Below are 13623 nucleotides of genomic sequence, written 5' to 3'. Positions count from 1 at the left end.
CAACAAGACAGTCCCACTACCATCATTAGAAGACCGTACATAGCATGCATGTTGATTCATCTGTCACAACAAAGGCCTATGTCTTAGTATTTCCTGCATACATTGACTCACAATGGGGGTCCTCACTTTGAATGACAAAAAAAAGGACTCTGAATATTAGTCAAACTGTCACTAAAGCTGCATTGTATTGTTAAGCTGTGTCCTGCTTTCATTTCATTGAGCGTCTGTAACGTGTCCCTTTAGAACATTTAGAAAGATACAATAGAGACAGGGTGTACTGAAAGATATTATATATAGCATATTAAACCCGGGTAGTCTACACGTCTCAAGATCACTTTAGCCCATCATTGTAGGAAGTAGGAGACCTCAGAACTGATGACTTGAGATGTGGTCTATGACATTGTGATGTTTGACTGACTACACCTCAGCATTGGCTCTTCATGAAGGGAAGTGCTACAGTCTGTGTGATAACATTTCCTTCAGGGGACCCATAGAAAAGTCAGAATCCCTGCACATATTCACTTAGTTTGTTGTGCTTTTAACAAACAGTGGTAGATCATGAGAAATTAGGTCCAGAATGTTTTTAAAAAGTAGAGTTAATGAGAAATAAGGTAAAACATGTTTCAATAGTAGTAGTTATTTTTTAAAATGTTTTATTTTTATTTCACCTTTATTTAACCAGGTAGGCTAGTTGAGAACACCTTTATTTAACCAGGTAGGCTAGTTGAGAACACCTTTATTTAACCAGGTAGGCTAGTTGAGAACAAGTTCTCATTTCCAACTGTGACCTGGCCAAGATAAAGCATAGCAGTGTGAACAGACAACACAGAGTTACACATGAAGTAAACAATAAACAAGTCAATAACACTGTAGAAAAAAAGAAGAAAAAAAGAGTCTATATACATTGTGTGCAAAAGGCATGAGGAGGTGGGCGAATAATGACAATTTAGCAGATTAACACTGGAGTGATAAATGATCAGATGGTCATGTGCAGGAAAATATACTGGTGTGCAAAAGAGCAGAAAAGTAAATAAATAAAAACAGTATGGGGGTGAGGTAGGTGAAAATGGGTGGGCTATTTACCGATAGACTATGTACAGCTGCAGCGATCGTTTAGCTGCTCAGACAGCAGATGTTTAAAGTTAGTGAGGGAGATAAAAGTCTCCAACTTCCGCGATTTTTGCAATTCGTTCCAGTCACAGGCAGCAGAGAACTGGAAGGAAAGGTGGCCAAATGAGGTGTTGGCTTTAGGGATGATCAGTGAGATACACCTGCTGGAGCGCGTGCTACGGGTGGGTGTTGCCATCGTGACCAGTGAACTGAGAGAAGGCGGAGCTTTACCTAGCATGGACTTGTAGATGACCTGGAGCCAGTGGGTCTGGCGGCAAATATGTAGCGAGGACCAGACGACTAGAGCATACAGGTCGCAGTGGTGGGTTGTATAAGGTGCATTAGTAACAAAACGGATGGCACTGTGATAAACTGCATCCAGTTTGCTGAGTAGAGTATTGGAAGGTATTTTGTAGATGACATCGCCGAAGTCAAGGATCGGTAGGATAGTCAGTTTTACTAGGGTAAGTTTGGCGGCATGAGTGAAGGAGGCTTTGTTGCGGAATAGAAAGCCGACTCTAGATTTGATTTTAGATTGGAGATATTTGATATGAGTATGGAAGGAGAGTTAACAGTCTAGCCAGACACCTAGGTACTTATAGATGTCCACATATTCTAGGTCGGAACCATCAAGGGTGGTGATGCTAGTCGGGCGTGCGGGTGCAGGCAGCGAACGGTTAAAAAGCATGCATTTGGTTTTACTAGCGTTTAAGAGCAGTTGGAGGCCATGGAAGGAGTGTTGTATGGTATTGAAGCTAATGAAGTTAATGAGGAAGGATGTCCAAAATGTTTCAAAAGTAGTAGATAATGAGGTTCAACATGTTTTCTAAAAGCAGCTTGCTTTTTATTTCTATGCATATTGAAAATCACACAAATACATGTAATTAAAAGATGAAGCTACAGAAAGAAACAATGTGCTCAAGTTCCCCATTTAAAAAGCCTTCCCAATATACAGTGTTCTAACATGTCTTTCAGTGGGCCGCTGCACATACTCACTTAGTTTGTTGTGCTTTAAACAAAAAGAGGTAGATAATATGAAATGAGGTCCAGAATGTTTCAAAAGTATTAGATCATGAGAAAGGAGGTCCAGAATGAGGTCATGTACACCTCTCTTTATCTCTCTCTCTCTCTAGAATGTTTGTTTTCATTGGATTTAAAAAAAGGATTATCTCTATGTGAATTATTTCTATATAGAATAGGCTACTTTATTGAAAATAGGTTGAAAACAAACAAGCAATTCCTTTTAATTGCTTTTTATTAAAAAAAATGCTTTTTCACCTAAATTAATACATGTTCAGAACACAAATGCAGCTGACAGTACTATCCTGTTTCTGGTGGTATACATTCTCTTTATGACATAGTATTTATGATAGTCATTATGGTATTGCCCTGTATTGCCCAGTAGTGGCATATAGATGGTCCAGTCTGTTTGTGGTGTGTAGTCAACTCCTCTCTGTGTTTCTCCTTTGCCATTCCATATGTCTCATTTAGAGTTAAAGTTAGTTAGAAACAGTTATTAAAGTGTCACTCCACAGTGAACCAATCAACAAACAAAAATCACAGTCAAACACATTTTCTATTGGCGTCATCTATAATTCATGACATCTATACATTATTGGAATCAGTTATTATACATTACATCATATGTTGCATAAACAAAAAAACAACAAAGTAGCCTTCTCTGACACCAGGTAGCCTTGAGGTCAGAGCATTGGCCCAGTAACTGAAAGGTCGGTGGCCCCACAATGATAGCAGTACAATGACAGAAGAGGTGGCTACAGAGCATATACAGAATGGAACCAGGCAAACATATCATCCCTTCATTAACAATAGCATCCAGGGGAACATATCTGACCTGCCGTAACATTTTCTGTGGCCCTCAACGTTAATTTAAGTTCACAAACAAAAGGTCTATTAAAACACAACTTGATTTTTTGGGGAATAAATGTATTTCCACCTCAGGGCTGCAGGTGGCTACCGGTGGTTAGAGCATTGGGTCAGTAACCGAAAGGTTGCTAGATTGATTCCTCGCATTCTGCCCCTGAACAAGGCAGTTAATCCACTGTTCCTAGGTCATTGTAAATAAGAATTTGTTCTTAACTGACTTGCCTAGTTATATAAAATTAGAACGCTCACAGTCAACACAGTGGTGTAATGTTTTGGGGTATCTGTACTTTACTATTTATATTTTTGACAACAAGAAAATACTTTTTACTCCATACTTTTCCCCAAATGTACTCATTACATTTTGAATGCTTTAGCTGGACAGGAAAATGGTCCAATTCACACACTTAACAAGATAACATCCCTAGTCATTCCTACTGCCTCTGATCTGGAAGACTCACTAAACACAAATGCTTCATTTGGAAATTATGTCTGATTGTTGGACACAATCTTTAAAAAATTTAAGAAAAGAAATGGTGCTGTCTGGTTTGCTTAATATAAGGAATAGGACATTATTCATACTTTTGATACTTCAGTATATTTTTGCAATTACATTTACAGGATATTTAAAGCCAAATACTTAGACTTTTACTCAAGTAGTATTTTGCTGGGTGACTTTCACTTTTATTGAGTCATTTTCTATGAAGGTATTTTACATTTACTCAAGTGTGACAATTTGGTACTTTTTCCACCACGGAGTGAACACATGACCTGTGTGGTGTAACAGTGTTTCTCAACCTTTCTTGCACCAGGGATGGTTGTTCCTCCTTGGAGGAGTGCATTAAGTTCATCTAGCAGTTGAGCACTGACTGAGTTGGTGTCAGGGAAACACTGCGCACCGGCGCATAGGAAGGCTCCGGCCATGGAGCGGGACTGGACGCCGTGCCGGAACTGAGCAGGCTCCGGCCATGGAGCGGGACTGGACGCCGTGCACGAACTGAGCACCGGTGCAGAGGAATGCTCCGGCCGTGGAGCGGGACTGGACGCCGTGGCCGGACTGGGCAGGCTCCGGCCATGGCACCGACGCAGGAAGCTCCGGGCCGTGGACCGTCACTGGAAGCAGTGGACCGTGGACCGTCACTGGAAGCTGTGAACCGTGAACCGTCGCTGGATGCTCTGGACTGTGAACAGTCGCTGGAAGCTCTGGACTGTGAACCGTTGCTGGAGGTTCCGGGCTGTAGACCGTCACTGGAGTCTCCGGACCGTGGACCGTCTGTGGAGGCTCCGGACCGTAGACCGTCGCTGGAGACTCCGGACTGTACACCGAGTGCGGGGTGCCGGCACTGGACGTACCGGGCTGTGGAGGCGCACTGGAGCCCTGGTGTGGGGAGCCGGCACCAGACATACTGGGCTTGGGAAGCGCACTGGCGGCCTGGTGCGGGGAGATGGCACAGGACGTACCAGGCTGGGAAGGCGCACTGTAGGCCTGGTGCATGGAGCCGGCACAGGTTGCAATGGAGTGGTGACACGCTCTTCGGGGCGAGTGTGGGGAGCCGGCACAGGACGTACCGGGCTGGGAAGGCGAACTGGAGGCCTGGCGTGTGGTGCCGGCACATGTTTCACCGGACTGATGACACATTTCTCAGGGCGAGTGCAGGGAGCCGACACAGGATGTACCAAGCTGGGAACGCGCACTGGAGGCCTGGTGCGTGGAGCCGGCACAGGTTTCACCGGACTGATGACACGCTCTTCAGGACGCCTGCACTGCAGAATACTCCTAACCAACATCCCCCTCCGATATCCCTCCTCAAACTGCTCAGACGGTCTCTGGCTCTCTCCTCGGCCGACCGCCCCTTGTGCCCACCCCCTTTATACAGGGAAGATACCAAAACAGCTCTCATACATATGGGTTGTCCTATTTAAGTACAAACCTCAGTAAACATTCAGCTAATCTAAAATAACTACTCCCTGTGAGAAAATAATTAGCAATGACACAAATGTTATGTCTAACTTCTTCATTTAAAATGTGTCTTCAATAGAGTTATCAGGGAAATGCCAATCAACAGCGCTGCCTATTCATGGCCTTGTAGATACCCAGTTTACATACACCTTAGCCAAATACATTTAAACTCAGTTTTTCACAATTCTTGACATTTAATCCTATTAAAAAAATCCCTGTTTTAGGTCAGTTAGGATCACCACTTCATTTTAAGAATGTGAAATGTCAGAATAATAGTAGAGAGAATGATTTATTTCAGCTTTTATTTCTTTCATCACATTCTCAGTGGGTCAGAAGTTTACATACACTCAATTAGTATTTGGTAGCATTGCCTTTAAATGGTTTAACTTGGGTCAAACGTTTCGGGTAGCATTCCACAAGCTTCCCACAATAAATTGGGTGAATTTCGATTGATTATTTACAAATTAGGGTACCTGAAGTTGGATTAGAAACATTGTTTGAATTGTTTGGACAAAGTTTACCGGTAACTTTTTAGATTCCTTTGTAGGCATGTTGGGCGAGTTGGAACAGGTGTATTTCTGAATCAAACGCGCCAAATAAATGGAAATAAAGAAGGACTTTATTGAACAAAGAGACCATTATTGTGTAACTGGGACCCTTTGGATTGCAAAAAGATGAAGATCTTCAATGGTAAGTGATTTATTTTATCGCTGTTTTTGAGTTTTGTGACACCTGTGCAGGTTATGAATTTATGTTAATGCAGGAACTGAGTGAGGCGCTGTCCTCAGACGATCAAATGCTATGCTTTTGCCGTAAAGCCTTTTGTAAATCGGACAAAGTGGTTCGATTACCAAGATTCGAAGCTAAAGAATGGTGTTTAAAACTACAGTGTTTTCATTCATTTTTAATATTACTACTTTTGTATTTTGACTTTCGCGCTCTGCAATTTCACCGGATGTTGTCGAGGCCGGGCACTAGCGGTACCCCTTTCCCAATTAACAAATGTGCCTTGTTAAAAGTTAATTTGTGGAGTTTCTTTCTTTCCTATTGCGTTTGAGCCAGTCCTACGGAACAGCTCTCATGCATTCTTCAATGTTACTTTCCTCGAAGCAAGCATATAAATATTATAGATCGTCTGGTAGGCTCGTGTCACTGGGCAGCTCACGGCTGTGCTTCCCTTTGTAGTCTGTATTAGTTTGCAAGCCCTGCCACATCCTGCGAGCATCAGAGCCAGTGCAGTACGATCCAATCTTAGTCCTGTATTGACGCTTTGCCATTTTAATGGTTTGTCGGAGGGCATAGCGAGATTTTTTAAAAGCTTCTGGGTTAGAGTCCCGCTCCTTGAAAGCAGCAGTTCTACCCTTTAGCTCAGTGTGGATGTTGCCTGTATTCCATGGCTTCAGGTTGGGGTATGTACGTACAGTCACTGTGGGGACGACGTCATCGATGCACTTATTGATGAAGCCAGTGACTGATGTGGTGTACTCCTCAATGTCATCGGAAGAATCCCAGAAACATATTCCAGTCTGTGCTAGCAAAACAGTCCTCTAGCTTAGAATCTGCTTCATCTGAACACTTTCTAATTGACCGAGTCACTGATGCTTCTTGCTTTTGTTTTTGCTTGTAAGCAGGAATCAGGAGGATAGAATTAAGGTCAGATTTGCCAAATGGAGGACGAGGGAGAACTTTGTACGTGTCCCTGTGTTTGGAGTAAATGTGGTGTAGAGTTGTTTTCCATCTGGTTGCACATTTAACATACTGGTAGAAATGAGACCAAACGGATTTGAGTTTCCCTGCATTAATGTCCCCGGCCACTAGGAGCACCGCCTCTGGATGAGCATTTTCCTGTTTGCTTATGGCCGTATACAGCTCATTGAGTGCAGTTTTAGTGCCAGCTTCGGTTTGTGATGGTATATAGAGAGCTACGAAAAATACAGATGAAAACTCTCTTGGTAAATAGTGTGGTCTACAGCTTATGATGAGATACTCTACCTCAGGCGAGTAAGATCTCGAGACTTCCTTAGATTTCGTGCACCAGCTGTTGTTTACAAATATGCATAGACCGCCACCCCTTGTCTTACCAGAGGTCGCTGTTCTATCCTATCGAAAAAGCTTGAAAGCTGTATGTTATTCATGTCGTCGTTCACCCACGACTCGGATGAAACATAAGATATTAAAAAAATGTATGTCCCTGTCACGTATTCCCCCGGTACTGCTGCTCAATTCTAGGCGTCACTGAACTGGATGATTACCCAAAACCCAGGACTGTCTTGTCTCATTACGCACATTCTCCCTGATTAGTATGTGTATATATGTGCCCTCTGTTCCCCATTGTCCTTGCTGATTATTGTTCCATGTCCGTTGGTCTTGTGAGTACCTGTGTGCTCTCTTGTATCGGCTTGCGTGTTACCGTGTTAGTGTGCACTTGTTATTACAGGTCTCTTCCTGTGTATTGTTATTACGGGTCTCGTCCAGTGTATTTATTAGAGGGTTACACCTCACTCTTTGTTTGGGTTACAGCCCTGTGTTATATATGTACATGTTTGTTTTGGGCTTCGTCCTCATCATGTTCATGACGTACGCTATTTTGGTTGGAGAAATAGAAAAACGCTATTTCGTATTCCTGCACCTGTCTCCTATCATTATACATCGTGACAGTCCGGTTGGTGGATATACATGATCGCAGTTTGTCTATTTTATTATCGATTGATTGTATGTTGGCTAATAGGACCGATGGTAAAGGTAGACTACCCTCCTTACAAGGCACCCAGACCTTCGTCCCCAATACCCCTGTCTCTTTCTCCTGTGAATGACGGGGATGAGGGTCTTGTCAGGCGTCTGAAATAAATCCATCCCGTCCTTCTCGTTGAAGAAAAAGTATTCCTCCAGCATGGGGTGAGAAATCGCTGTTCTGACATCTAGAAGCTTTTTTCGGTCATAAGACACAATGGCAGAAACATTATGTTCAAAATAACGCGAAAAAACATACATAATAGCACAATTGGTTATGGGATCGTAAAACGACAGTCATCTCCTTTGGTGCCATTCTGAAGGTCCAGAATAGTAAGTAGCTTGATTTTATTTCAATGCATTCAAAATCGCACAAATACCACATCAAATCAAAACATGATGAAGTTACAGTAAGAATGGAAGTGTCTGTTACAGTTCCCCAGCACTAATAAAAACATGTGGTCAAAATGCATCCTCTGTTTTTGTTTCCTAGAACCTTTTTGTATTCTTTTGAGCATTGATTAAATTAAGTGCATTATTTTTGCATTCCTTTTCATAGTTTTGAGTGCAGGTACCTTTTGAACTCTACATATTTGCTATCGCAAAATAAAAATCTGTTTGTGAAGGCCTTAGGTCACATTCGAATACGAAAGAAAATGTATTTTCAAAAACACAATAGCGTTTTCATTAGTTTATAAAAAACTGTATATACAAATGAAAAACCCCTAAAACACTACAATTCAAGAGTTAAAATCCATTAAATAAATACCATCGCATAGATCATTCATTATAACTTTGTTAAGGGCAGGTCTGAAGGAACATTATGAAACTATGAAGACGTAATTCAAAAGAACTAAATACGTGACTGTGCTTTGAGTTTGAGCTTGATTAACCTCTTAGAACTCTCCCTCTATACTGCCCCTGTTGGAGAAAGTGCGTACCCATAGTAAACTGAAAATATTTTTTCCCAAAATTGCTAATATATGCATATAAAAATTATTATTGAATAGAAAACACTCTAACGTTTCTAAAACCGTTTAAATTATGTCTGTATGTAAAGCAGAACTCTCAGGGCAGCCTTTCTCCCAAACTCTCTCTTGTCAAGAGAAAAGTTGGGTCAACTTTGACGTCATGGCCCCCACCCTCCCAGGCAGCTCGCTCCAAGAACAGTCTCTATCTGTTCAGCGCCCTGCCTGCTTTCAAATGGCACGTTCATTGTGAGAATCCCACAGAGCCCTGCACCTTTGGCGTGCGAAATTGCTCGTGTCCCTCTGAAAATCATGCACTCTATTGCGCACGGCCGATTTGCATTACGTTCTTTTTCCAAGATCCAGCATTTGAAGCCGGTTTGTCTGTTAGCGCTGTCCTTTGTTCTACATGCTAAAAACATCATAAAGCTCGAATTTGCACATCGTTTGACCAGTTTAATCGACATATAATATGTAAATTGGAAGTTTTAATGCGCAAGAGTGCTGGACCAGAAGTCATTTTTGATGCATTTCAGCTGAAGCTGTTAGCATATGCTAATACATGGACACACAACGTGAAACCAAACGATTTATTGGGTAAGTATGACTCCTTCTACGTCTTCTGATGGAAGAACATCAAAGGTAAGGGAATATTTATGTGGTTATTTTGGGTTTCTGTGGACTCCAAACGTAGAGGAGACATATGCTAATATCTGAGCGCCGACTCATAGTATAGCCCTGTGAACGATGTCTGTAACGTTAAAAATAAATGTAATACAGCGGTTGCATTAAGAAGAAGTGTACCTTTGTAAATATATGTAGAACATGTATATTTAGTCATGTTTATTGTTTGTTATCTGACGTTATCTGTCGGAGCTATCATCATTTCTCCGGACATTTGAGTAGCATGTTTTTTTTTTAAATGTCGTCAACCGAGATTTATGGATATAAATGGCATATTATTGAAAAAAAATTAAATGTACTGTGTAACATGTAATATTACTGTCATCTGATGAAGATTTTCAAAAGGTTAGTGAATTATTTATTTTTTAATCCTACTTTTAAATTTTATTTTTTTTCTGGGACAAAATGGCCGCCGCTTGCCTTTTGTTTCGGTGGTGATCTAATATAAATATGTGCTATGTTTTCGCCGTAAAACATTTTAGAAATCTGACTTGCTGGGTAGATTAACAAGATGTTTATCTTTCATTTGAGCTATTGGACTTGTTAATGTGTGGAGGTTAAATATTTTTAGGAATATTTTTTCGCATTGTGCGTTATGGTAATGAGCTTGAGCCGTAGTCACGATCCCGGATCCGGGATGGGGGGCTCTAAGAGTTAAGAGTAAAACAGCAATAAGCAGTATAACATCATCATTAGTCGTGGTCTCCATGGCAACTTTCATGACATCAACACCCCTCTTAGAGTCCCACCGTGATCAACCTGAGACACTGCAAACACTCTGCTTACTCACCATCATCTGGAGAGAGAGAAAAAGAGAGTGGGTGAGAGAGAGAGAGAGAGAGAGCGAGAGAGAGGGGGGGGAGAGTGAATTAAGAATAATAATACAATGTTACGTTAAACAAAGGTACAGTAATGCATTACTGACCTTGTTCTTGAGGACAGGATTTCTTCTTGTAAAACCAGTATGATCCCAGACAGATTGTCAGCAGAATGAAGACTTCAGCAAGTTGGAAATAAACAAACACATTGAACCCTGATCCTGGGGGACAGAAGGGAGACGATATAAGACCTAAATGAACTAATCAGCTAATTAATCAAATCCATAAAAATGAACTGCAGTAAGATCAAGTTGGAACCTGTGTTTTTCTGGATCAAACGTGCCAAATAAATTGACATGTTGGATATATATCGACGGAATTAATTGAACAAAAGGACCATTTGTGATGTTTATGGGACATATTGGAGTGCCAACAAAAGAAGCTCGTCAAAGGTAAGGCATGAATTATATTTTTATTTCTGCGTTTTGTGTCGCGCCTGCAGGGTTGAAATATGCTTCTCTCTCTTTGTTTACTGGGGTGCTATCCTCAGATAATAACATTGTTTGCTTTCGCCGAGAAGCCTTTTTGAAATTTGACATGTTGGCTGGATTCACATCAAGTGAAGCTTTAATTTGCTATCTTGCATGTGTGATTTCATGAAAGTTAGATTTGAATTTGGCGCTCTGCATTTTCACTGGCTTTTGGCCAGGTGGGACGCTAGCATCCCACATATCCCAGAGAGGGTTAAGGGAGGTTGGGGGAGGGCCTTGTAGGCATCCCATAAGGGAGAATAACAGTGGTTGAGCGTTTTAGCAGCGAAAGTACTACAGTCAGTATGTTGAAAGAACTTCGGTTGCGTTTTCCTCAAATTTGCATTCGTAAAATCCCCAGCTACAATAAATGCGGCCTCAGGACATGTGGTTTCCAGTTTGCAAAAAGTCTTGTGTAGTTCCTTTAGGGCCATCATGGTATCGGCTTGATTGGGAATATTCACGGCTGTGACTATAACCGAAGATAATTATCTTGGGAGGTAATACGGTCTGCATTTTATTGTGAGGTATACTAGGTCGGGTGAACAAAATTACTTTTTCTACATTATCAGAATCATACCATGAGTAGTAAATCATGAAACATACACCACTGCATTTCTTCTTCCCGGAGAGTTATTTTACCCTGTATGCGCAATGTACTGAGAACCCAGCTGGCTGTATGGACGGGGACAGTATATCCAGAGAGAGCAATGATTCTGTGAAACAGAGTATCTTATGGTCCCTGATGTCTCCCTGAAAGGAGATCCTCGCCCTGAGCTCGTCTACTTTATTGTTCAGAGACTGAACATTAGGAGGTAAAATACTCGGAAGCAGGGAATGGTTTGCAAGCCTCCTGAGTCGAACTAGAAGTCCACTCCGAATACCTCTTCACCCTCGGCATCTTCTTGTTGCAGCCTCTGGGATAAGTTCAATTACCCTGGGTTACAAATAAAGGATCCAATTTGGGAAATTCCTGATCGTAATGCTGATGATTTACCGCCTCTCTGATATGCAAAAGTTTTTTCCGGCTGTATGAAATGACACAAAAAAAGTTCTAGGCTAATAAAATAAGAAATAGCACACAAAAAAACTAAATACTGCAGAGTTGCTTAGGAGCTAGAAGCAGAGCTGCCATGTCTGTCGGCGCCATCTTGCAATCTGGCTTGATAATGTATGTGATATCAACAGAGAGGTATATTTTCTGGGTGATTTCAATATAGGCTGGCTTTCAACAAGTTCCCCACATAATCTTCAAACTGTAACTAGCGCCTGCAACCTGGTTCAGGTTACCAGGGTAGTTAATTTCTTATGGCTGGGGGGCAGTATTGAGTAGCTTGGATGAATAAGGTGCCCAAAGTAAACGGCCTGCTGCTCAGTCTCAGTTGCAAATATATGCATATCATTATTATTATTATTGGATAGAAAACACTTTGAATGATGTCTGTGAGTATAACAGAACTCAAAATAGGAAGTGAGAAATCTGAGCTTGGTATGAATTCACCACAGTTCCCATTGAAATCCCCTTGAGATATTAATGATGTTGCACTTCCAAGGGCTTCCACTAGATGTCAACCTTCTATAGAAATTTGAATAGGACTCGTTTTACTGTGGATATAGATACTTTTGTACCAGTTTCCTCCAGCATCTTCACAAGGTCCCTTGTGTATGTTCATGTTGCATGTCCGAGGGCTTCCACTAGATGTCAACCATCTATAGAAATTTGAATGAGACTTCTACTGTGTTGTGGGACTGAATGAGAGCAGAATGTATCAGGTGACTGGCAGTCAGCTATTTTCTGATCACGCGCATACCTCATGGTATCCATTTGCGTTCCATTGCTCATCAAGAGTTCATCAATGAGCTTGATGCCTTGATAAGCTCCTTTCCTGAGGACGGCTCACCTCTCACAGTTCTGGGCGACTTTAACCTCCCCACGTCTACCTTTGACTCATTCCTCTCTGCCTCCTTCTTTCCACTCCTCTCCTCTTTTGACCTCACCCTCTCACCTTCCCCCCCTACTCACAAGGCAGGAAATACGCTCGACCTCATCTTTACTAGATGCTGTTCTTCCACTAACCTCATTGCAACTCCCCTCCAAGTCTCCGACCACTACCTTGTATCCTTCTCCCTCTCGCTCTCATCCAACACTTCCCACACTGCCCCTACTCGGATGGTATCGCGCCGTCCCAACCTTCGCTCTCTCTCCCCCGCTACTCTCTCCTCTTCCATCCTATCATCTCTTCCCTCTGCTCAAACCTTCTCCAACCTATCTCCTGATTCTGCCTCCTCAACCCTCCTCTCCTCCCTTTCTGCATCCTTTGACTCTCTATGTCCCCTATCCTCCAGGCCGGCTCGGTCCTCCCCTCCCGCTCCGTGGCTCAACGACTCATTGCGAGCTCACAGAACAGGGCTCCGGGCAGCCGAGCGGAAATGGAGGAAAACTCGCCTCCCTGCGGACCTGACATCCTTTCACTCCCTCCTCTCTACATTTTCCTCTTCTCTCTCTGCTGCTAAAGCCACTTTCTACCACTCTAAATTCCAAGCATCTGCCTCTAACCCTAGGAAGCTCTTTGCAACCTTCTCCTCCCTCCTGAATCCTCCTCCCCCTCCCCCCTCCTCCCTCTCTGCAGATGACTTCATCAACCATTTTGAAAAGAAGGTCGACGACATCCGATCCTCGTTTGCTAAGTCAAACGACACCGCTGGTTCTGCTCACACTGCCCTACCCTGTGCTCTGACCTCTTTCTCCCCCTCTCTCCAGATGAAATCTCGCGTCTTGTGACGGCCGGCCGCCCAACAACCTGCCCGCTTGACCCTATCCCCTCCTCTCTTCTCCAGACCATTTCCGGAGACCTTCTCCCTTACCTCACCTCGCTCATCAACTCATCCCTGACCGCTGGCTACGTCCCTTCCGTCTTCAAGAGAGCGAGAGTTGCACC

At 42.6% G+C, this 13623-nt stretch overlaps 1 protein-coding gene across 1 annotated transcript; it reads right to left on the bottom strand.

Moving 5' to 3' along the window:
- Positions 1–2347: 2347 nt before the first annotated feature.
- LOC115129343 (uncharacterized) lies at positions 2348–12575 on the bottom strand. The gene is made up of 2 exons (XM_065014557.1): positions 10262–12575; positions 2348–10132 (listed from the first exon to the last, which is right to left on the bottom strand). The coding sequence occupies exon 2, from the start codon at positions 4631–4633 to the stop codon at positions 3875–3877; it is 759 nt and encodes a 252-aa protein (XP_064870629.1). The 5' UTR covers positions 4634–10132; positions 10262–12575; the 3' UTR covers positions 2348–3874.
- Between the last annotated feature and the right edge of the window lie 1048 nt (positions 12576–13623).

Source organism: Oncorhynchus nerka, unplaced genomic scaffold (genome assembly GCF_034236695.1).
Source record: "Oncorhynchus nerka isolate Pitt River unplaced genomic scaffold, Oner_Uvic_2.0 unplaced_scaffold_2662, whole genome shotgun sequence".
NCBI lineage: Eukaryota > Metazoa > Chordata > Actinopteri > Salmoniformes > Salmonidae > Oncorhynchus > Oncorhynchus nerka.
This window is presented reverse-complemented; position numbering and strand designations above follow the sequence as displayed.

Bases quoted from the DNA above. Each gene is read 5' to 3' on its own strand.
- LOC115129343 (XM_065014557.1), bottom strand. From the start codon at position 4,633: ATGTGTCATCAGTCCGGTGAAACATGTGCCGGCACCACACGCCAGGCC.